At 45.6% G+C, this 22,989-nt stretch overlaps 2 protein-coding genes across 13 annotated transcripts in view; one reads left to right on the top strand and one right to left on the bottom strand.

The window, feature by feature from the left end:
* Positions 1–3,988: 3,988 nt before the first annotated feature.
* FAM72A (family with sequence similarity 72 member A) lies at positions 3,989–13,884 on the bottom strand. Of its 2 annotated transcripts, XM_014829126.3 has the most exons (4): positions 13,359–13,884; positions 11,073–11,150; positions 8,416–8,540; positions 3,989–5,120 (listed from the first exon to the last, which is right to left on the bottom strand). In XM_014829126.3, the coding sequence occupies exons 1-4, from the start codon at positions 13,508–13,510 to the stop codon at positions 5,026–5,028; spliced, it is 450 nt and encodes a 149-aa protein (XP_014684612.1). In that variant the 5' UTR covers positions 13,511–13,884; the 3' UTR covers positions 3,989–5,025. The 2 variants fall into 2 exon arrangements, with proteins under 2 accessions (XP_014684612.1, XP_044614224.1); XM_044758289.2 differs by lacking the exon at positions 8,416–8,540 and having other exon boundaries at positions 4,303–5,120; positions 13,359–13,647.
* Positions 13,885–14,618: 734 nt separating this feature from the next.
* The window catches only part of SRGAP2 (SLIT-ROBO Rho GTPase activating protein 2), a 236,382-nt gene continuing 228,011 nt past the window's right edge, over positions 14,619–22,989 (top strand). For 5 of the 11 annotated variants that reach the window (XM_044758282.2, XM_070497095.1, XM_070497098.1 and 2 more), the window contains exons 1-2: positions 14,623–14,791; positions 16,532–17,139. In XM_044758282.2, coding sequence (XP_044614217.1) covers positions 17,073–17,139 — 67 coding nt within the window. In that variant the 5' untranslated portion in view covers positions 14,623–14,791; positions 16,532–17,072. Of the gene's footprint in view, positions 14,792–16,531; positions 17,140–22,989 lie in introns of all 11 variants that reach the window. The other 6 variants (XM_014829094.3, XM_044758283.2, XM_070497099.1 and 3 more) reach the window with 2 other exon arrangements.

The following is a 22,989-nucleotide window of genomic DNA, read 5'->3' as shown; positions in this document are numbered from 1 at the left end:
TGAAGATTCAGCGGTGCTCATTTGAGGCAAGACTGCTTCTGAAATTTCCTATAAGTAGATTTTAAATACAAGCTTATAAGGAAGGTTGAGACTAGAGAAATTTGCAAAAGGTAGTCATTGAATTCACTTTTTTATTATGTAATATTTGAGACATGTAAGATGTTTAAAGAACTGGTATTTACTCTTTAGTGAACTTCTACTGCTCGTAAGATAAAAATCTGGACTAGTAAAAAAGACTTTGTTTCCAGACAGAAGTGCAGCAAAGCTGGAAAATAAGAGTCTTGCGTAGTTTTTTTCTTTCTCCAAAGTGCATAAGACTAGCATTTTTACCATGTACAGCTACGCCAAATCACCCTTACTGAAAAGAGAGATGCTGTTGTCACCTCTTAATTTAAAACGAAAATCGACCCAGGTCTCGTAAGGAGAGATGTAGACGGGAAGATTACTAATGGAAAACTTGACTTTAGAGGAAAGACAACTACACTGAAAAATAAAAAAGACACGTAGTCATTAAGCTAATTAATTCTGGCCCCTCCAACTCTTAGAGTGCTGTCATTTACTAGCTGTGTGACGTCAGACGAGTTCTTGAACCTCTCTACACCTCAGTTTCCTGAACGGTGTGTGGTGAGGATAATAAGAGTATCTACGTCTTAGGGTGGGTACACGCACAGCCCTTACAACAGTGCCTGGCGCAGTTTGCCGTTGTTAGTGCCTTGGAGTCAGTTCCAGCTCCCAGCGCCGCTGTGGACAGCAGAGCGGAGCCCTGCCAGGTCTCTTCGCGCCCTCCTCTCACCTTCCAGTGCCGTATCGGACAAAGCTCCACTGCTGTTCATAGGGTTTTCATGGCATACAGTAAACCCTCAATAAATTAGCTCACTTTCTTCCTCCTCCTCAACAGAATGTTAGCTCCACATGAAAGCAGGGACTCTGTCTGACTTAGTTCGGTATCCTCACCTTCTATTTTGCCCATGGTAGGCACTCAATAAATATTTGTGGAATGGATTAATTAATGAAAGTAGCTGGGCTCTGAGGCTGAAAGTGAAAGAGAATTTGTCCTAAGTTTTATAGGCAGTGAGGGAAAAATAGACCTCAGGTTTAAGGTAGCTTAGGGAGGTAGGAAAGAACCCTAAACGAAGATGAGAAGACTCACGTTTATATTCTCCTAACTCTCTGGGTGTTGGGACTAAGGTTTTCTTCCCTAATTTGTAAAACAGGAATAACCCCCAAGGTTATTCTAAGGATTAAGTTAAGGAATATATAAGCTCACAATAAACTCTAAAGGGACATACAGACACATGATATTATTCATTTTTATCTCGGTAAGTTTATCCATTGGATGACAACAGAATGATTCTTTGAGAGTCTTGGAAGAAAGAATCTTCAGCTAAAGATTTAAGTACTAAAAATATTCAACCCCAGAGGTACCACAGACATAGACTAATTTTTTCCATCTGTGCAGTTTAGGGTAGTTTTGGCATACACTCAATACCAGGCAAGAAAGAAACTATGGTTTAGGCTGCTTTTAAAGTCAAAAAAAAAAAAAAAAAAGAGGCAGAAAAGGAAACTATTTCCTTTTATAAGCAAGAATGTTAAAATAGGGAAGGGCTTCATGGAGCAATTCTCCACCGAAGCGAGCGGATTTGATCCCCCTCCTCTCCCACCTTCCCCCCTCCCCGTGTATGTTCTGGTGGGTTAGTGGCTTTATATATCATGATTTATGCATTATGGACACTTCCATGTCACCAAAGACAAGCGATCGATTATTCTTTATCAGCCACGTGTGACTCAGGTCGAAGGAGCTAGTTACGAATCCCTAGATTAGCAATATTTGAAGACCTGGTTTTCAGAGCCAGGGACTGCTCAGAATACTGCAGCTTTAAGATCAGGCCTCACCCCAGAGGCCTCGGAAGAGCCTGAGTTTGAGGTTGGGAAACTGACTTGAGGAAAAAGATAAAGGAGCAAAAAAGCCATAGTGGGTGAGCTGATGACTCACTGCCACTTCCCTGAACTTCCAGAACGATAAGATGGAAGAGGGAAAAAAGGCAGTCCAGGAAAGACAAGAAGTCCAGGGGACTTAAAGACCTGTATGTGTTCTGAGGGTAAAGGCAACAAATGGAATTTCCACGGTCAAGTGTTAAATGCATCAAAGAAAGGACCCTAGGAAAAGTAAACTTGCTTTCACTTCACCATCAGAGCTAGCATCCTAAAGCTGATTATCTTATTCTCCTGCTGAAAAACCTCAATCTCTCCACATTGCTACTGGAGTAAATCTAAACTTACAATGGCATAGAATATTCTTCACAACCTTCCTTGTTAGCTTCATCTTTTAATTAATTCTTACTACATATCTTGGAAGGTTTAGGGGACCACTTATAGTTTACCAAATAAACCAGATACTTTTAAACTTGGGTCCATTTGTTTACACTATTCTCTCTGCCTGTAACTCTCACCCCAGCTGGCCAACCCCTAACTGCTTCAAAGGCCGGCTCCAGTATCTTTTCTCCTCTGAAGCTTTCTCAACTCTCACTCCTACTACTCAGAATTTGCTGTTCTGTCGTCTATGGCGTCACTGACCTTCAGGCATGCCTTTGTTAATCACTTAACCTGATGAATTAGATAGACTCGTAGGGGTCAATCCTCTCCCCAGCTCACTGCAGACTCCATGAAGGCAAGTGTGAGCCTGTCATCATGCACTTCTTGGCACACCATAGGAGCATCATCTGGGTTTGTTCAGTTGAATCAAATATTAGAAGAGGACCAAAGCATAATGGATTTTAGGCCTAGGAATTATGCTAGGACTAGAAAGTGTATGCTAAGTCCACATACGTGATTCTGCTTTTGGTCTTACCAGAGAGCATGTAATTCGCTTTTATTAAAGAAGTGTCATGAATATATCTCTCTAGATAAAACACTATTAATCCATTTTGGCTTATTATTGGCCTCCCCATAACCCAGTTAGCCAAAAGGTAGCTGAGTAACTTGACGTCTTCTCCAGCTGGAGTGGAATCACATTTGGGGCTTGCTTCAACCAGTGCACCTGTCCTGCTTGGGCTCTTCAAAGAGCCCCTCAGTCAACCATAGCCTTTGAAGGCACGAGCAGAAAGGAAACCAGATGAACTCTGTTGAACTTCAAACTTGCCATATTCCCTACTCTAGCATTAAACTTTTCTTCTCTAATTGAACAAGTTAACTGAAGAAGTACATAATGTAGTATCAATTTATTTTTTTAATCTTATCCATTATGCCACTTTGTTCCAGAAAGTCTTTAAGAGTGGTTAGAGAAAAAATGCCAAATCCCAAACCAAATTGTTCCATTTATCCCTTTGGTTCTTTTGGTGACCTTCTGTCAGTACTGACGATCAGTGTGAAAGACTTTTGGAAAAGTTTTCCTGGTACTAATAACAGCATTTCCTGAAGCATCTTATATCCTGGTTCACAACAAATGATCTGTCAACGCCCATAGGCCACTTTTACCCCCAGATCCAGCATGGATTTGTTCAACCTTGAAATCAGTCACTTAGGCCCTCACCTGGGTACACAACAAGGTAGCTAGTTACCCAGCATGTGTCCTGGCTAAATAAAATCACAGCTGCTTCCCGTCTGAAGTGCTCAGCGGTACAGCACAAAGATTAAGAGCAGGAGCTCTGGAGTCTGTCTGTCTGAGTTTGAATCTGGCCACAACTCTGACCAATTATGTGATCTTGGACAAGCTACTTAACCTCTCTATGCCTCACCTGTCTTATCGTAAAAAAGCAGTAATAATGGTACTTACCTCACGGGTTTGTTGTGTGGAATTAGTGAATTAATTACGTAAAGCACTTAGAACAGTGGCTGGCACATGGTAAGAATCAATAAATGATAGCTCTTACATTCTATATTTTCATATTTTTAGTTAAAACAAGTGGGTACAATAAGAAATATTTTTCTCTATATTTTTAGGTAAGAAAAGTGGGTATAATAAAAAATTAAAGGCAGGCTGGTCATTTTTAGAAGAAACTTTATTTACAAAACCGTAACTCAGTCTGCTTTGGTATTGCTATTGACAAAATGCCTACAGCTGAGATCTTAGCTAAGGCGCTACATTGCTTTTAGCTTTACATAAAACCAGAATCCGCCACTATCCCAGTTTCCTATTCCTGTGTGGCTCTGAATGCAGCTTTACAAAAGCAAAAATCTTTATAACGTACAGCGGCTTAAGTGAACCACTTTAGGTTTTTTCCCTTCTGTTTAAGGGTTGGGACTGAGACTACTCATCCAAAAGTTGCTATTTACAGAGAACGTCCAGGAGAATGGGGTAAGAAAGATGGAGGTTTATTTGGTTTTCATAATACAAGATCCATATGACTTAAGAAGAATGTTAAATAAATAATATTGCTAAATAGTATATATTGATAATTTCCCAACAAATTCATTTATCTAACACCATGTTGAGGAATCAAGAGGACTCCTGTATACATTTTCAAGTTTTAATTTTTTCTATTTGCTGATTCACAAAATCTTGCTCCATATTAAAGTAGTTATCACCAATATGATATATGATAAGCAGTACTCATGGAAACTAACAGCCCATTTTTAAAAATTCCCTGTTGAGCTTTAATTCCCAGTTGAGTTTCACATATGTATGCGTGGTTACATGCAAGTGTGGGTACTAATGCCCCTTATTCAAGAATGTAAAATTAATAATATCTGGCATCTAATGTAAGAAAAACTCCCCTAGATTGGGAGATAGCTGAGTGACACGTGAAAGAATCTTCTTCTATCTGATTTTTTAGAATACACCTATACTGGGCAGAGGGATGGAGAGACAGGACGAAGTAGAAGTGAAAGAAGAGAACTACATTGGCTCAGATTAAACTCAGGTAATTAATATGAGACAGCAAATAAATAAAACAACAAATGCCCCATTTTTGTTTTCCAAAAAGAGAAGTCACTGGCAAATCCTTACTAACAATTTTAAAGTTGATCTATTAATATATATGTTAAATAGGAAAAAGTTTGAATATCATATATATATCATAATTCCATTCATCTAATACACTCCTCTGCTGACACATCTAACATGTCTTCATCTGTATTCTCTTCTATCTCTGGCAAGTTGCCCCAAAGTAGGAAGTTTGTACCTGAAAATAAAAGGTCATAGAATTATTTGGTGCTGACTACTGTTACAACTCAGAAAATGATACAGGAAACATTATAGGTTAAGATTCTGATATTAAACCATAGTGTTAGCAGTAAAGAGAAAAGCTATTTAAGAATGTACCACAAATAAAATTATCTAATATTATTAATCTAGAACAGAAACATTCTTTAAACTCTTTAAGTCAGGGCTTGAATTCTAGAATCTTTGAACTCAAAAGGATTTCAGGAGTCCATTTATTCAAACCCTGCCTCTAGCTACGTTATACCATAGTCACTCTATACTGATAATTCTCAAATCTAATGATTCTTAAGAATGGAGATCTCACAAGACCCTTTTAGATTAAGTATCTCTGGAGGGTGCAGCGAAAAGGCCTCAAGAAGTCTCCTTATCTCCCCAACAAGTTTGGAAGTAGCTGGTACCTCATTTGATTTTAAAAAAGTAAGGTTTTGGAGCCAGTAATCCTGGATATAGGTGGATTTTAGGCTAGAGGGTATCAAGATAGTACTGCAAACTTTAGAACCAGGTTGTAGTGTCAATATAATAGGCAAAACAACAATCTAAAACCTCACTGTGAAAGGACAGTCAGATTTCATATCGAAGAATCCTGCACTGGTATATAGTACAAGACCACATGTACGGTGAAGGACAATGAGATGGTTTATTCTGGGCACATACTATATTACAACTTGGAAATGCTAAATTGAAAAAAAAATACCATTATTAACTGACCTCTAGCAGAACCAATAAAGTTCAACAAGAAAACGAATCTCAAGCTGTCCCGTCATCAATGTGGGCGCAAGGAGGACTCAGCAACTCCACTCACATGGTGGAGTGGCATGAGCCAGGGCTTGGAGATTTGGTTTGAAACCAGTTTCCACCACTCCCGGTACACCATGGATGTACTTACTACTTTTACTACAAATGTATGCAACCACAGACGATGTATATTATTGTTTTGTGTATTTAACTTTTTTACAGTGAGGTATTATATACTACACGTATCTTTTCCAGTTTGCTTTTTCATTCAATATTATGTTTTTGAGATTTACCTAGGTCCACATATGTAGGCTCAGCTCATTTAGTTCATTTCTTTTCATTTTTTTAGACTATTCCTCTGTATGAATTAAAAAAATACATATATATTGCAAATATGCCCTATCACTCATCCTCTCCTCTAACTGCCCACTTCGCACAGGTGCCCAAGGAGACACGTACAAGGACGTGCACTATTGCACTGTTGAAACAGTGGAAACCATCAACTATCTCCCTTGGGTGAGATACTAGAATCTAATCAGGCAAGAAGTTAGCATCTATTTTATACTGGTGGGGATATAGATGTTGATCATATTATTTTCTGTAATTTTTTTTGTGTTTGAATTGTTTATAATAAAAAATATTTTTCCCCAAGAATGAATGATGTTCTGCTTCTGGTAACATGGCATTGGAGAGGTGACAAGACAGTCAGGAATTACTAGGCCAAAATCCAAGGGACAATTAGAACCCACAAAGTTGAATAGAGTGTTGAAGTCAATTGCCCTTGGGGACATCTGCCAGTCTGAGGGATTCTGAATTGTTCCCCAAGCTTCGTCAGGAAACCAGGTCTACATGTGAAGGCTAGCCTAGAACATAGACTTCTTGGGCCCTTTGTGTCTAAACATTCTAGAATTTTATTAAAGCTTGTGAATGTATTCCTTTGATGCTGTTGATTCAGGTGCCTCAAGGACAGTTCCAAGGCCATGAGAAACCCTGTTTCATACCAACCATCTAGAAAACGTTGCTTTAAATCACAATATTAGGGTTACAAAGAAGTTTGATATTCTTGGAGTCAATGCTTAGAGACGTGAGTAGCTCGGCACAATTGGTTCAAAGGAGGAAAAATAAACTAAAAGATTGGATCTGACAGAAGCAGCACCTTCCTTTCTCTGTTAGGAAGGGAGGAAGGAAATCCTGTGATACATCTGTTTCTCATGGATTAGATTCAATGCAAATGGAAGAATGCTGGGCTTTTATCTTTGAAAAATTGACCAATATTAAAAAGTAAATCAAAATGGAAAAATCTCCACCCTGTGTTTTGAATTCTTTGAAGCAGGAAAAATAGTATCAAAGCAGAAACTTCCTTTAATGTGTCCCATGAGCAGCACAAATATAAGACTGGAGGCCTAAATTAGGAGGCTCTATCTCAGTTAGGGGAGTTCAGATAATGGCCTTCCTCAAAAACGGCCTTCTTAACCTTCTACAGTCTTCAATTAAAGTCCCCAAATGAAGGGTTAAGAGCCACAATTGAATGCCAGGTGATAAAAAAATTCGGAGTCTATAAAATCCCAAGCATAATTGGAGGGTTCAAAGACCCTGACAACGTAGCTTACAAATTCATGAACTTTTGGTCTGTGAAGGCAAATCATACTCTTAAAAAAAGGAATATATTTTAAGTTCTGAAAAGGACTAAAGCATACATTTAAAAACCTGAGAGTGTTAGTGCCAACTTGGATTGTCAAATTCTGTAAACTGGTTCTGTAAACTAAAGCTTAGTAAATTTCAGTTCCCACCAAAAAAGTCCCACTGAAAGTCAACTTGGTCTGTTGTGTAAATAGATATTGGACATTGAGAAGATGTGTCCTGTAACAAAATCGAACAGCTCCAGACAATCTAAAAATATATTATATAAATATCCCTTAAGAATTGGCTGTTTATTTTCCTACTAAATAATTGGTATAACATATTGGTATTAAATATTTCTCTTGACTAAAATTCCATCATAATTTATTAATATAGATGTCAAAATGTCTATTTTTTTCCTGAAGCAATATCACCAAATACAGACGTTATCTAGTCATCCCCCTCCCTACTCCCCACAGCGCCTGCCTCCCTTCCTTGCCTTTCTTACACTTACACACACACACACACACACACACACACACACACACACACACACACACACACAATTGACTATCAAATCTAAAATCTTCCAAAATTCCCTGGGGTCATAATATGTATCAAGACAGCAACTTAAAACAATTGAAATATTAATTTAAGAAGGCCATGATATCTAGCCAAGTTTGAGGCTCACATACAATGATGAAAATAGAAATGGCAATGAATTTTGGCTAGTAGTTTCCATAAGTGAATGTTTGGGATAAAAGTATTGAAGTTTTACTCTAGTGGATCCAACCCAGGTAAGAAGGTCTCAGAGAGAATCCTGAAATAATCTACTGGGAGTTTCACTCAGGTATTGATAGACAAATGTCAAGGGAATGTCTGAGTCAATTGTCTCTTACCGGTAGAGTCTAGTCTGTTAATGTCATAAACTGCCTGGCTGTGAAACATCCAGAAGTGTCCGTTGTTGCAGGAAAGAAGGCAGGAACAACATGGAACAATCACATGATAACCTACAATGTTCCCACTAAAAAAAAAAGTAAATATTATTAGGTACCATCTAATACCTAGGTACCAAGTAATAACTGCCATGTAAGCATTTCCATGTGCTAATGTAAGTAGACAGATCATATAAAGACCTCATTTCCTCCGAACAACCTCCATTGCTGGGATCTTTGGGATGGGAGTTACTCTGATAATTGTTACAGTTCTGTCAAGTGGGAAAATAGTCTTTAAGTGAAATAATACTAACACATTCTCCATTTCTTTGCTAGTATTATTTTATGCATTCTTCCTTCAGAAGCTAGCTTTTAGATGCCACAAGGTTGTGATTTGTTCTGTAAAGCACCCAAAATTGATGTGCTGTACAGACAAAATATATTAAATAAACTTAGATCTGTGGGCAAAAGGCTGGTGCTATCCCCAGCGGCAAGTTGGGTTCTTACATGTTATAGTTCCATGCCAGCACCTAAAAACTGTTTCAACAGATGGAGGAGTAGGAAGACAGCATGAGCCCCTGCAAACCAAACGCAAGCTGGCTCCTCTAATTTTAGTTTCAGTGTTTTTGAAGGAATTCAGAAATCAAGCAAATCCACAGAGAAATCTAGAGAAAGTTGCAATAGTTTTTCCCGTCTTCAGGATTATTCATCTGATTATAAGTACCTCACTCTTCTACAGATTTTTTTTCCAATCTGGTCACTATTAAATAGGTGAATATCCAGGAATATTTTAGCTAGTTTAAAAAGTAGCTAGTACTTTTTAAAAAAATGACAATATGAACTGCTTATACCTTGAGTCGTAAAATTTCTTCTTATAGTTTGTTCCCGCCCTGTGAAATGTGGGAGTCAGTCATTTTTGTGAGGCCCTAGAAAAATACTATAAAAGGTACCAGCCCACCTAAAATACGTCTTCTAATCATAATCTGCCTGAAAGGCAAACAAATGAAAAGTGAGACTTGTTCTTGGACTAGGACTTACAGTTATTTATAAGACTATATTGTGAGAGTAAATTCTATGTCTTTAATTACTACCCATATTCATTCAATGATTCAAGCACTCATTCAACTAATGTTTATTGAGCATCTACTATGTGTCAGGTATTGTTCCAGGTGCCAGGAACACAGCAATGGACAAAGTCCTTATTCTCATGGAGTTAACATTCTAGGAGGGACACATCAGATCATTTGCTCCCTTGTTAAAACCACTTCAACAGCTTCTCATTGGCCAAAAATGAAAACAAAAAAACTTTCATACCAAGGTCTAGATCTGCGCTATCCAAAATGTGGCTATTGAGTGCTTGAAATTTGGCTAGCCTGAACTGCACTGTGCTGTAAGTACAAACATACACCAGATTTCAACGACCAAGAGTAAAAAAGAGAATGTGAAATATTTCATTAATAATTTTTTATGTTAGTTACATGTTGAAATGATAATATTTGGGATATATTGGGTTAAATAAAATATATGATACAAATTAATTTCACCTGTTTCTTTTCACTTTTTAAAGTGTGGTCACTATTACACATGTGGCTTGCAGCTTTCTGTTAAGCAACGCTGCTCTAGATTATCCAGCTTCTCACTACACCCCTACACTACTCACACTACTCTCCCCCAATGCTCACGTCTCGGCCACACTAGCCATCATCTTTTTATTCCTTGAAGACGTTAAGCTTCTTCTTGCCTTTGGAGCAATTCCCACTCTATTCAATGTCTTATTTATTTAAATATCTTATTGATTGATTGACTGTCTTCCCACTAGAATATATTGTTCAAAGGCTAGTGGATTTTGTCTTGTTTATTGCTTTGTTTCCAGCCCCTATAACAATGACTAGCACATGTTAGGACCTCAATATATAGTCTGAATGAATGAAATGAAACAGTCATTAGCACACAAGAAGAGTTTGCTAATTTAAATTATTGGAATTATAATTTATACTCCAAATCCCATTTAAATGAGGAAATTTCAACTTCCTTCTCTCTAAAATGGGACTAATAACACTCAAATCTGTCTACCTCTCAAAAGATAATAGTAATAGTTTTCATCTGTGTTGTAATTTATAGTTTATCAAGCCTTTTAACATTCATAATTCATTTAATCTTCACAACTCTATAAGATAAACACAAAAGATTTTTTTAATTTCTATCTTAAGAAGTTTTTATCTTCTTAAGATATAAATTAAGTAAGAAAACAGAGGCTCTGAGGTGTAGAGGTGTGAGGGGCTTACTCAAGATCACACAGAGAATAAGGGCAGGCTAGGGCTCAAAGTGGATTTTTATGACTGTAAATCCAAGTGTTTCTTCCCCTTAAACTACACTGCCTTTTCCTGAAAATTAAAGCAGATATTTGTCAATGCACTTTGAAACATTGCAAAATCATATACAAATGTAAAATGTCACAAGACCCATTTAAAAAATAGCTCTAAATAACAAATGGTTTTCCGAAGGCTCATTGCCTGGGTCGTAACCAGCGCTCGATGCAGCCCACTGAACCCTTCTCTGTGCTTGGGTGTCGACATCCATCTCCCAGACCCAGCGCCACCTAGAAGACTGCCACCAATTACCATTTTAAACATGCGATGTCCTTCAGTTTACATTTGCAGATTTCAGTGAAATAGCATCTTCCAATGAAGTCTACTGCACTGGAGAGGGAAAAGTGTAGAGACAGTCAAATGTGCCTTTTAAAAAACTGTGGTAAAAAACATATAACATAAAATTTACTAACGACCGTTTTTAAACGTACAGTTAAGTGTTAAATGTATTCACATTGTTGTGCAACGAACCTCCAGACCTTTTTCTTCCTGCAAAACCGAAACCCTATACCTATTAAACAACAACTCCCCGTTTCCCTCTTTCCCCAGCCCCTGGAAATCACCATTCTACTTTCTGTTTCTATGAATTTGACTACTTTAGATACTACATATAAGAGGAATCAGACAGTATTTGCCTTTTTGTGATTGGCCTATTTCACTTAGCCTATTGTCCTCAGGGTCCATCCATGTTATAGCATGTGACAGGATATCCTTGTTTTTTAAGGCTGAATAATATTTCATTTTATGCATATACCACATTTTGTTTATTCATTCATCTGCTGATGGACATTTGGGCTGCTTCCACTTCTTGGTGGGCAAATATCTCTTCTAGATCCTGCACTGAATTCTTTTGGATATATACCCAGGGGTGGGATTGCTGGATCGTATGATAATTCTAATTTCTTTCTTTCTTCTGTTTTTATTTTTGCTTGAAGAAGATGGGCCCCGAGCCAACATCTGTGCCAATCTTCCTCTATTTTGTACGTGGGACGCAGCCACAGCATGGCTTGACAAGTGGTGTCTAGGTCCACGCTTGGGATCCAAACTGACAAACCCTGGGCCACTGAAGCAGAGTGCCCGAACTTAACCACTACGCCACTGAGCCAGCCACTAATTTCAATCTTTCGAGGAACTGCCATGCTATTTTCCACAGCAGCAGCAGCACTTTGCATTCCCACCAACAGTGCCCAAAGGCTCCAACTTTTCCAGATGCTTGCCCTCAGACGCACTTTTGACTGTGAGTTGGCATGAATTTTGGAGACCCAGAGAGCTGAAAGAGACTCTAAAGTAGACTACAGCATATTTTGTTACAGCCAGTTAATGTTTGTGAGATCACCATAAATATGACACGCCTTCCATTGAAAAAACCTTATGTGTTCACTGGTTCACGCACATCTTGGCACACTGATGCACGACCGTTAGGACCCCTGCAAGGAGGAGGAGACACCAGGAAAGATCTGACTGCGTTCTAGCCTCCGTCTCAGCCCTCCTTATGACTGTCCTTCTATTTACAACTTCTGCACAGGCCAAAGGTTAACATGGAAAGTTTGTGTATGCGCACTAAAAAGCAAAAGCGCTAGACAAGGCATGGACTTTTGCAATAACGGGTTCTAGACCTGCTGCCTGGTGCTTTTTCTTCTTGCAGCACACACGCACTCAGAGGAACTTGACACGTTAACCCGTTTATCTCCGCAGTGAATGAGAGCCTTTGGCTTTGCCACCAGGCACCACCACACTTCACCAAGTCAGAAAAGATTTCGAGGGAGGAAGAGTCCAGAGCTTTGAGTATATTTAAAAAATGTTTAAAGTTTCTACTATTATCATGAAATCCGCTTTAAAGGGTTACGGCTCTTAGCCTGCCCCTCTGGTCTGTGTCCAAAGAACAGCTGTCCATCCATATTTTGGATAAGCAATCACTCTTTGCTTAGTGATAAGGTTTCAATAAAGAGCTAAATCTTGAAAATCATGGAAGGTACACACAGGCTGGCTACGAAAAGAGAAAGCACCTTTTAGAACAAGGAAACGCTATATTGGAGTCAAGTAAAATGGTTCTTTTTCCAAATAGGTAGCAAATTCTTAAGGACTCTACACCCGAACACGGACTTTAAAAGGATTTAATTATGCAAACGACCGCACAATACCCAAAGTAGAGTGTGGGAGATAGACTGCGTCAGGGCTAAGTCTGGTTCCTCCCCTGAAAACCTGCGTCTCTCGTTCAGGAGAGAGATCCGGGGGAAGGAGCGGGGCCGCGGCCGGACACCGGATCTGATCCCACGCCCCGGAGCAGATCACGACGGGGAACCGCACGCTGTCGCTGTGAAACGGAGTCGGGGTCGGGGGCCCGACGGTGGCGGCCACAGGGCTGCAGCCGGCCCGCGCGTCCCCTCGGCGCCGACCGCCCCGGCCACACCGCAGGCTCGTCCTGACGCCCGCCCGCCCAGCTACCGCCCCGGGGGTCACCGACGGAGGGGAGTGGCTGGAACACCACGACGACCGCCCCCTGCCTCCCAGAGGCCGGGCGGCCGCCGCGGGACTTACTCGGTGGGCGGGATGTCGGTGGAGAAGAGGTCCACGTCGGTGTCGGCCAGCAGCACGGCCTTCATGCCCCTGGCGCTGAGCACCTGCGCGCAGAACCTGCAGCGCAGGACGCACACGCGGCGCTCCCGGAACCCGCGGCTGCCGGCCGACATGGCGCCGCGCGGGGCCGGCCTCGCGGCCCGCGGACGGGGCAGGGGACGCGCTCCCTTCGGTCTTCCCGGGGGAGGGCGAACGCGTATTGACTGAGCGCGAGCGGGGAGCGGCCAGCTCGGCTTTCCCGGCTCTTGGGAGGGAGCGGGGCCGGGCCGCTCCGCACTGCGCGGCTCGCCCGCGCGGCCTCGGGTGCGGGCTGCCGCTCTCGCGGGCCTCCCTCGGGGCGCCCCGACTCCAGCTGGACCGCGGCCCGAGCGTCCGCCACGCCCGCCCGTCCCTCGGTTCTCCTCGGGCTCCCGGCCCCGCCTCCGCTCGCCGCCGCCCGCAGCCCCCCGGCCGCGGCGGGGCTCCGCGCGCTTCCCCTCACGTCCCTCCCCTCAGGTCTCTCCCCGGGCGGCCGCGGCGGTGGCGCGCGGCACAGAGGTCGCGTTTTGGGCTCAGGCGCGTTGGGGTCTCTGTCAGCGAACAGGTCGCTTTTCGTCCCTCTTCCGCTCTCTCTGCCTTTCCGACCGGCAGGCAGTTTGAATTGCCAGCGCCGCGCAGCGATTGGGAGAACTAGAGCTCGCCCACGGCCCGCATTGGCAGGCTCCGGAGCCTCCCTCTGACGAGACCTCAGCGGCAGGGAGCCTGCACTCCCCGCCCCAGTAACGGTGCCGAGACCAGCTCGGCTCTCCGATTGGCTGAGCTTGGCCCCGCCCTCGATCTCATTGGCCGGAGCCGGGAGGTCCGGGCGAACCCTAACTCCCGCCCTAGTGACAGCAGCAAGGCACGCCCTTTGCACTTCTTATTGGAAGAAGTTCTACAGTCCCCGCCGGCCTCTACTCTCTATTGGCTAAAATTCTCCGCAACGCCCCTCCGCTCTACCCCGGTCCAATTGGTCGTGCCTTCTCTCAAGAGTTTGTGTTTGGTTACTGGTTCCGTCTTAATCCCGCCCATCAATTCCACTTTAGGGTTCGGCTGCCCGGGGAGGAGCTCGCTCTGTGGCCACGCCTCGGGGGTGCTGGTCACGCCTCCAAGTTTCACCAGCCCCTCCTCCTCATTCCTGGCTTCTGGGATAGGCTGTTCCTATTGGCTACAGGCCCCATCGGTCGATAGAAAGCGGGCGGTGATTGGCAAGGGGGTGGGCTCTGCTTCCCGGCGGGGTCTTGCGGAGTTGGCGGAGGCTCCTCAGGGGACTAGGGGACCGATCTGCGTAGAAGCGGGTGGCGGGGAAGAGAGGGGAGGAGACCTCTGAGTGGGAAGCGGAGCCGGGGGCCTGGGACCCGTCGCGTCAGAGCCAGGTAAAGGCTCCTTCCCTCTCCCCTTTTTCCTTCCCTGCCGCCGGGCTGGAGCCCCGACTGAACAAACCCAGTTCGGGGCGGGAAGGAGAGAGCGCGGATGCTGCTGGCGGAATCCCTCAGACCCCCTCCCCCCGACCTGCGCCAAATCTCCCCGCACAGCCCATAATACTTCTCCGGACTGCATCTCTCCGCCCTTCCCGCACAGCCCGGACGCTGCTTTGGCTCCGTGCCGCCGCGCAGCCCGCACCCAGGCCCCTCTCCAGGTCCTGTGCACACGGGCAGCCTTGGTCCACTTTTGGGCAGCCGTCGTAGGCATCGCCCGTCACCACCGGCTGCCCTCTTCCCCTGTCTCCACGCCCTGGCGGACGGCGGGTTACAGTCCTGGACCCAGAAGGATGGGTGTTCCGCTCTGCTTCCGGGGCTCTTCCCGGTCCCGGCCCCCGACTCGCCCCGAAGGGCTCCTCTGCACGCTCTCGGTTCCCAGACCCATATCTGGGTCTCCAGAGTTGCTAACATCCTTGTGCTCCATGTAACATCGCGGCCCACGGTAGTCTCTTAGCTCCCCCTCACCCCTAGGTAATGCTCCCTTGCCCTCTCCCGCCCCCACAGCTTGTGCAGAGTCTCAGTTATCCCCGGCTCCCGTGCAGCCCCGGGACCCCACCTCGCAGCCCCTCCCCGCTTCCTGCCCGCCTGCGCTCCAGGCCGCCTCGGCTCCCTCTTCCTCCCTGGGCGCTGCCGTTCCTTGGGCGCGGGAAGTGGAAGACACAGCGGGAGCCCCCTTCTCCCAGCGTGGAGAGGGAAAGGGGCGACCGAGGCGGAGGGTCGCGCCTGCGGCACGCCGGGGAGCCAGACCCCGGCTCTGCGCTCCCGCCCGCTTCCCTCCAGGGCCTGGGCCGGGCGGGATCTCTTGGGGCACCTTCTGGTGCGGGAGTCGGGACCGCGACCCTCACAGACCTTCCTTTCCTCCGCCCCCAGCCTGGGATTGGGTGCGGTATCTGGAATCTCTAGGCTTGGATGACAAAAAATATAGGGGATGGCATTTAGAGTGACTCCCGTCCCTGGCTTGGGGGAGGCGATGGCTGCCTTCCGCCCCCCGCCCCCTGGTTTTCCCGACTCCGACCCTCGCCTGTAACCCATTTCCTGCTTCTGCCGACCACATTGTTTTCCTGGATGTGTCCCGTGCCGAGCAGGCTTTTTCCTGCAGATCTCCTGCCCCCAACCCCCCAACATTTGGCTGCCAAGAGAAGCTAGTAACCAAAAACAAAACAACTGGGAGGAGGGGCGGGAGGGGAAGAAAAGTTGTGCCCGGGTGGCTTGTCCCTCCCCGGCTTTGATCCCCTTTGATGTCCAGGGAGTTGCCCCAGCCGGGGGTCAGGGGCCGCGTCGGAGTCAGGGCCCGGAGGGCTCCCTCCGGCTGGCCGCTGCCCAGCGCTGGCAGGGCTCGGGAGGCCGCCGAGGTGCCGCAGTCCCCGCCCGGAGCCCCGCGTTCCCGCCGCAGTCCCCACCCGAAGCCCGCGCAGGCGGCTGCTCCAAAGTGTTTTCTTTCAGCCTTAAAACAAAATCCGGAGGGAGCTTCCTTCCTCTCCACCTCGCCGGGCCGGGCTCTGCCGGCCCAGCGGCGTTTGGCCGAGATGAATGGGCCCAGGCCGGGCTCAGGACGATGTCCCCTACCCCACCCTTGTCGCGATTAGGATCTGCGCTGGAGCTGATCGCCCCCTCCCCTTTTCCTTGCATTTACAGGCAAGTGAACCGGAGCAAACGACTTCCGATCCAGTCCGCGCTGCTGCGGCTCCCGTTTGGGATTTGATTTGCAGCATCTTCGAGCCTGTGCAACAAAAAACCGCGAAGCACGCCCAGCCCTCCCCCGGCACCCCGATACGCACCCACTCCCTCCCGGGGACACAGCTGGGCGCGTCCACACCCGGCACCCCCACACCATGTTGTGCGGAAGGACTTCCACTCCCCGCCTGTGTCGTTGATGTCAGACCCCAGGCCAGCCTCCGGGCGCTGCAGTTCTCCCGGCTAATGCTGAGGCTGCGGCTCCGGCTCTAGCACGGGAACCAGCCGCCGCCGCGCCCGGCCCCAGCGCCCACCGTCTGCATGTGCCCGCCGTAGCCGCCTGCCCAGCCCGCAGCCCGCGCTCCCCGGAGCGCTGGAGACCACCGCGGGGGGCCCCTTCTGCCCGCGGGAGAAGCAGCCTTGGAGGTATTGATTTTGGTGGTTGGATTTTTCCCGTGGATCTATCAATTCACAATTCGAATTTGGAAGAAAGAAGGAAAACATGACGTCTCCAGCCAAATTCAAAAAGGATAAGGAGATCATAGCAGAGTACGATACTCAGGTCAAAGGTAAGGGCTTTGAAAAATAGCATAATGCATATGCTCTGTGGACCATTGAGGCTTGTATTTCCACCCTGATTTGCAGGATGTTCGTTTCTTTGGGTGGAGCAGGTAGGGGCAGGCTGACCCCAGAGCTGGTTTCATAGGTGAGCCTGAGCCTCGGAGGGATGGGCAGTGCCAGGGACCACATGCTTGGGAAAGGAAATTTCGTAATGGGCTTTAGGGTCGTCTCAGTAGGGCTCGCCATTATTTTGGCAGCCCTTTCCCCAAGGCTGGATAGGGTGGGGGGAGGGGCAGGAGGCTCTTGGAGAGAGAAAGAGCCTCTGGGTGTCTGGGTCAGGTTTCCTTGAAGGACAACTGAAATCTGACAGGTGTTTGGGAATTTATTTCAGAGGTCGAAGAGGAGTCCAGGCAGAGAAAGGCAACCTTGAGAACGTGTACCATTTGGAGAGCCCTGAGGGAGGGTTTTTTTTTTTTCCTGATGCACTATGTATCAAAACATGACATTTGCTACGGCATTGCACACAGAAAGTCTGTGGCCACCTTGGGTGCACCGTGTACCTGCCTGGTCTCTGGTCGTTCTGCATTCTCTGGGAGATCGGAGAACGGAAAGAATAAGGTCACTCACAGCCCGTCTCTGCCCTCACCTAAACCTGAATGGAGTTAAAATGTTAAGGTTGCTGGGTGGTGCTGATTCTGGAGAATGGGAAGACATAATTGTTTAACCCTTCTGGGTTTTCGCCCTCTGCTCCAGAATGCATGCTTTTAAAGGCCCACTTCCCTTCTTGCAGAAATGCAAAGGGTAAAGCAAAATGTGGACCTGGAGAAACCAAGTGACCTGTCTACACATCTAGTTGACTGCTTGACCTGGCGTGGGAATCAGAACCCCTTCCCAGATAGCCTTTTTTTTAACCATTGATTCCCACAGGAGGGGTTCCCGCCTGTTCAAGAGCCCCAGCATGTGTTTGTGCGAGGCACTGTCCCTTCCTGGCCAGTCACTGGGAAGAGCCATGTAGCTCTAGCCCATTGAGACCTCAGCTGGGGAGTGGGAGAGGTGGGTGGCCTTGAATGTTACACCACATGGTTGGAGCTCTGGGTTTTCCTTTGTTTCAGAGTGCAGAGCGAGGGGCCCCTCCTTCTTTCCCTGCACCAATGCAAGGAGACCTTTCCTGTCATAGAGGACTTGGGAAGGGCCATGTCTCCCTTCTGAGATTGTCTGGGTGGGGGTAGGGATAGAGCCTGAAATGGGCAGCTGCCTTATCTCTTGGAAGATTGGAAGGTGGTTCGAAGTCCCCATTGTTGCCTGTAGGATCTTTTTAATGTCATCAGCATGGTCAATGCTGGAGGTGCCCTGAGGGACCTTCTGTCCACTTGGCTGCAAATACTGGTGGGCTTATTACAGAGATGGAGGAGTTGACTGATGGATAGCTTCAGTTGAACTGGGATTGGGAGAGGTGTGGTTGTGAGTTATAATTGAGGTCTTGGCCTCTAGTCAGTGTTCATAAGCTGGGCCTGTTTTTGTAAACAATAAGCCACTGGCCTCTGTGTCCTGTCCAAACGCACTGCATTCTTCTCCTGGAATCCCCCCTGCAGTTTTAACCAGATATGTCATTCTTTTTTTTGTACATATCCTATTCTTAACTGTTGCCATAGGGAGCGTTAATAACTTTGACTTTCCCAGATTCTCTCTAGAAGCACACTGTTTGACTAAGGTGCAAAGTGATTTTACAGGCTTATTTTTTGGAAGGTTCAGGGCTGATAGGTGTTAATAGAACCGTATCTGCTGATTTCTTATTGGTGAGGGATTTCTCCTGAGTGTCTCAAAATTAAACCCTTCGTGTATTTACAAACATTGCTCATTGAGATGATGTAATGCGGTTGGCTATTTGGGGTTGCTCTTCAACCTGAACACGACGGGGCTGTTTTGCTTTGCTCAGATATTTTTCATTGACACTATTCAAGACCATAGAATTTTATAGGTGGCCAAGCACGATGTCTTACTCAGAGAAGGTGCCCGCTGAATGCTTATGAAACTGATTTGAATGGTGTAGTCCCTCATTTTACAGCTGAGGAGAGTACAGAGAAATGAAGAGGCTGTCCAAGGTCACACAGCTAGGTGGTGGTAGATTTGAAACTAGAAGCAGGTTACTGACTCCCAATTCTCTATTCTATTCTATTTGTATTTACTATGAAACATTGTCTGACTGGAGTAGGAAAAAAAAATCACTAAGAAGCCAAAATCTGTCAATGAATAATAGTAACAATAATGATAATAACAGGTTCCATTTTGGGTGCTCATTATGTTCCAGCCTGTCCCAAGTGCTTTATATGAATTGTCTCGTTTAATCCCCACATCAGCCCAGGGGGTGGATGTAATTTCACCCTCCATTCACCACATGGAGAAACTGAGGTTTCCCCTGGTCACAGAGCCACATCAAGGCAGCTTGACTCCATTCCTTTAACTATCAACTACTGATTGAGTGCCTTCTATGTGACCTGGGGGCTGGCAGTGTAGCAGTGAACAAGACGCAGTCCCCTCCCTCACGGAGCTTACATCCTAGAACCCATGCTCTCCGGGGAAGAGCACAGAACTTGGAGACAAACGGTCCTGGGTTGGCTCTGCTACCCCACTATGTGGAAGCCTTCGTCAGAATTATTATGAATTTCAGCTTTTTATGTATTATATGGGACTCATAGTGCTGCCAGCTTTCTTTCTCTTACAGATGCCAAGATAAAAAAGAAAATTGTGGGACTGGCCTGTTGGCGTAGTGGTTAAGTTCATGTGCTCTGCTTCCATGGCCTGGGGTTCGTGGGTTTGGATCCTGGGTGCAGATCCACACACTTGCTCATCAAGCCATGCTGTGGCAGTGTCCCACATATAAAATGGAGGAAAATTGGCACAGATGTTAGCTCAGTGACAATCTTCCTTGTGCAAAAAGAGGAAGATTGGCAGTGATGTTAGCTCAGGGCCAATCTTCCTCACCAAAAAAAAAAAAAGGGGGGGGAGAAAAAGAAAGAAAGAAAAAGAAAATTGCTATTTTGGCCTAATGGTTAAGAGCGCATGTTTTTGAGTCAAAAGGATCCAGGTTTAAATCTCAGTTCTGCCACTTGCTTGCCTTGCACCTTAAGTAAGTTACTTGACTTGTTTAAGCCTCAGTTTCCTAACCTGGAAAATAGGCAAAATAATATGCATTTCCTAAGGAAGTTTTGAGGATTCAGTGAGCTAGTATATAAAAATCATTTAGCATAGCGTCTGGCACTTGTAAGCACTCAATAATGGTACGGTCTACTCCTCTGTTCCTGAGCCTGCCTTCCTCGTTGCTGAGTTAGGCTGACCGTTAAGGCTGCAGTTGTCTATTTATGTCTAAAATGCTAGCTGTTAACTGATGGGAAACAAGTCTAGGAATGAAGCTGGAGTGTTAGTTTAAGTTCCTCCAGTACTAGCAAAAGGTATCTTGGATCAGACACTGAAAACCTCTTTTCCCTTTCTGTAACACCAACCGGTAACTGTCTAATCAGTGACCCCTGCTGCCCTGTATGCCTCTGACCAGAGTCCTGGGTCCTTCTGTTTGGTCAGAATGATTTGAGTCGATCACGTGGGCTCTAAATGGACTTTGTGGGACCCTGTCCATTCTGTGGTTTTTGCCTCCCTTTACGCCACCTGCTCACCTGTGCCCTGAAGGACTTCTGGGGCCGCAGCCCCCGCCCTACCCCAGTATGGTTTCTGAGGGGCGCGCCTCCTTAGTCAGCCTGCCTTCTAGCCACCTTCTTAAAAACCGTCATTGTTTCTGGTTTGTGGGTGTTCAGATTCTTTTGAAAGTTCATGCCTCTCAGTGTCTGACTCGAAAGCAATAATATTCTTAGTACTTTTACATAGTTCTTTCTTATTTACAAAGCACTTTCATTTACATTAATCTCTGGAAATTCTTGACAGCCCTGTTCCAATTCCCGGTCGTAAGTTGAGGCCTTTTGGCCTCTAGCCTAGTAGCTTCTTTTGGGATTGGAGCAGCCAAAGGTGGGAAGGTGTGAGCATGGCTGCCAGGGGCGAGAAGCTGGGCGGCGTCTGGGTGGATTCACATTGCTTACGCGTCCCAGTTGTCCGGTCCTTGTTCAAGGCCCTCTTTCCTTTACCCTCTCCATACCTAGAGTTTTTGTAGTCCCACAGAAAGCTTGAGATTGACAGTTAATGCAAATATTCAGGGAGGAATCCTCTGGAACAGAGTGGCACTGTGTGCTGAGCAGTCAAATTCTCTTTCTTGAGAACATTAGGGGTCTTGTCTTTTTTTTTTTTCCTGTCTTAGAAGAACAGTGTGTGTGCACCACAGAGTCGAGAAGTGAAATTTTGTAATTTCCATCTGGAGCATTTTGATAGAAAAGGCTCAGGCCTTTGCCTGGATCAGTTTAACCCTTTCAGGACCCTTTGCGAGCAGGAGATGATATTTAAAACTCAAGACACACTGTGTGTGCACACGCACTTGGGAATGCGGATTGCTGGTATTTGAACAAGCTTGTTCCCCGGGAGGTCTGAGCATTTCTTCTCTCATGCCAACAAAGGTCTGCTCTGGAGCTTCTTTCCTCCCAGCCCCCATTCCCCAGAGGAGCTTTAAATATAATCAGTTTGTGAAAAGCTGCAGTAAAACATCTCGTTGGAATCCCCAACCAGATGCTATCATCTTCCTGCGAGATGATTGAAGGCTCCTCTTCCCTTGCTCAGGGAAAGTAGGACTTTGCAGTAGGGTGAACTCCTGGAAGAAAATGAAGCTCTTGGAAAGATTCAAGTACTCTATGTTTCAGAGTTGAGAAACCCTGGAGGAAGGTGGTAGGCAAGGAGCCAGGGATGCTGTGTGTGTGCAGAGCAGCAATGTTTAGAAACAGTGTTCGTCAGGAGCCCTTAGCTTTTCCAGTTTCAGACTTTCTCTTGGAGAAGGAGAACAGAAATTTCCTTTGGAGAAGCCCATCTGGTAGTTATGGCCACATCGTCATGCATCACAAAAGTGGAAAGCCTGGACAAGCCCTGACCACTTCTCTGCTGTGAAGTTTGCCGAGTCTGACCTGGCCATGATATGTAGGGTCTACACCCTTTTAAAATCAGCAGGCGCCCAGCCACTGTTCACTCCAGACAAATGTGGGCCGCCCAGTGACACCTGTAGAGCTATCCTTCCAGAAGAATGGTTTTCTTCTTGGGAATAGCGCTTCCCTTCCATCCTAGACCTCCAAGGGCTTTGTTAGGAAAGTATTACGTCATGTTGCAGAGAAAAAGAAGTTGATCTGTAGATTTCTACTGGTAATACAATTCAAGTGAACACTTTTAACCTGGTGTCAGCTATAGAATTAGCCTTTTGGGGTATCTGGGAAAGTTACCTCAGAAGTTGTTTGTTTTAAATATAAACAATGAGAGCCCTTAAAAATGACAAAATAACGCCTTTACTGATTTTACGGTAATACGTAGGAACTCTCTCTCTCGTGCTTTAATTGTGGTAAAATGCATATAACATAAAATTTACCATCATAAGTATCTTAAGTGTGTGGTTAGCAGCATTTAGTGCATTCAGCCTTGTGCACCATCACCCCATCCATCCCAGAACCTCTTCATCTCACAAAGTTGAAATCTGTACCCATTGAGCAAGCTGCTCCCCTCCCCCTTGCATTTCTGTTTGACTGCTTTGGGTACCTCACGTAAGTGGAATCCTGCAGTATTTGCCTTTTTGTGTCTGGCTTATTTCTCTTCGTGTAATATCTTCAGGGTTCATTCATGTTGTAGCATGTGTCAGAATTTCCTTTCTTTTTAAGGCCATTGTATGTATACGCCAGGTTTTGTTTATCTATTAATGCGTCCACGGACACTTGGATTGCTTCTGC

This window comes from Equus asinus, chromosome 25, assembly GCF_041296235.1.
Source record: "Equus asinus isolate D_3611 breed Donkey chromosome 25, EquAss-T2T_v2, whole genome shotgun sequence".
NCBI lineage: Eukaryota > Metazoa > Chordata > Mammalia > Perissodactyla > Equidae > Equus > Equus asinus.
Note: the sequence above shows the minus strand (reverse complement) of the source record. Positions and strands in the feature narration are given on the sequence as shown.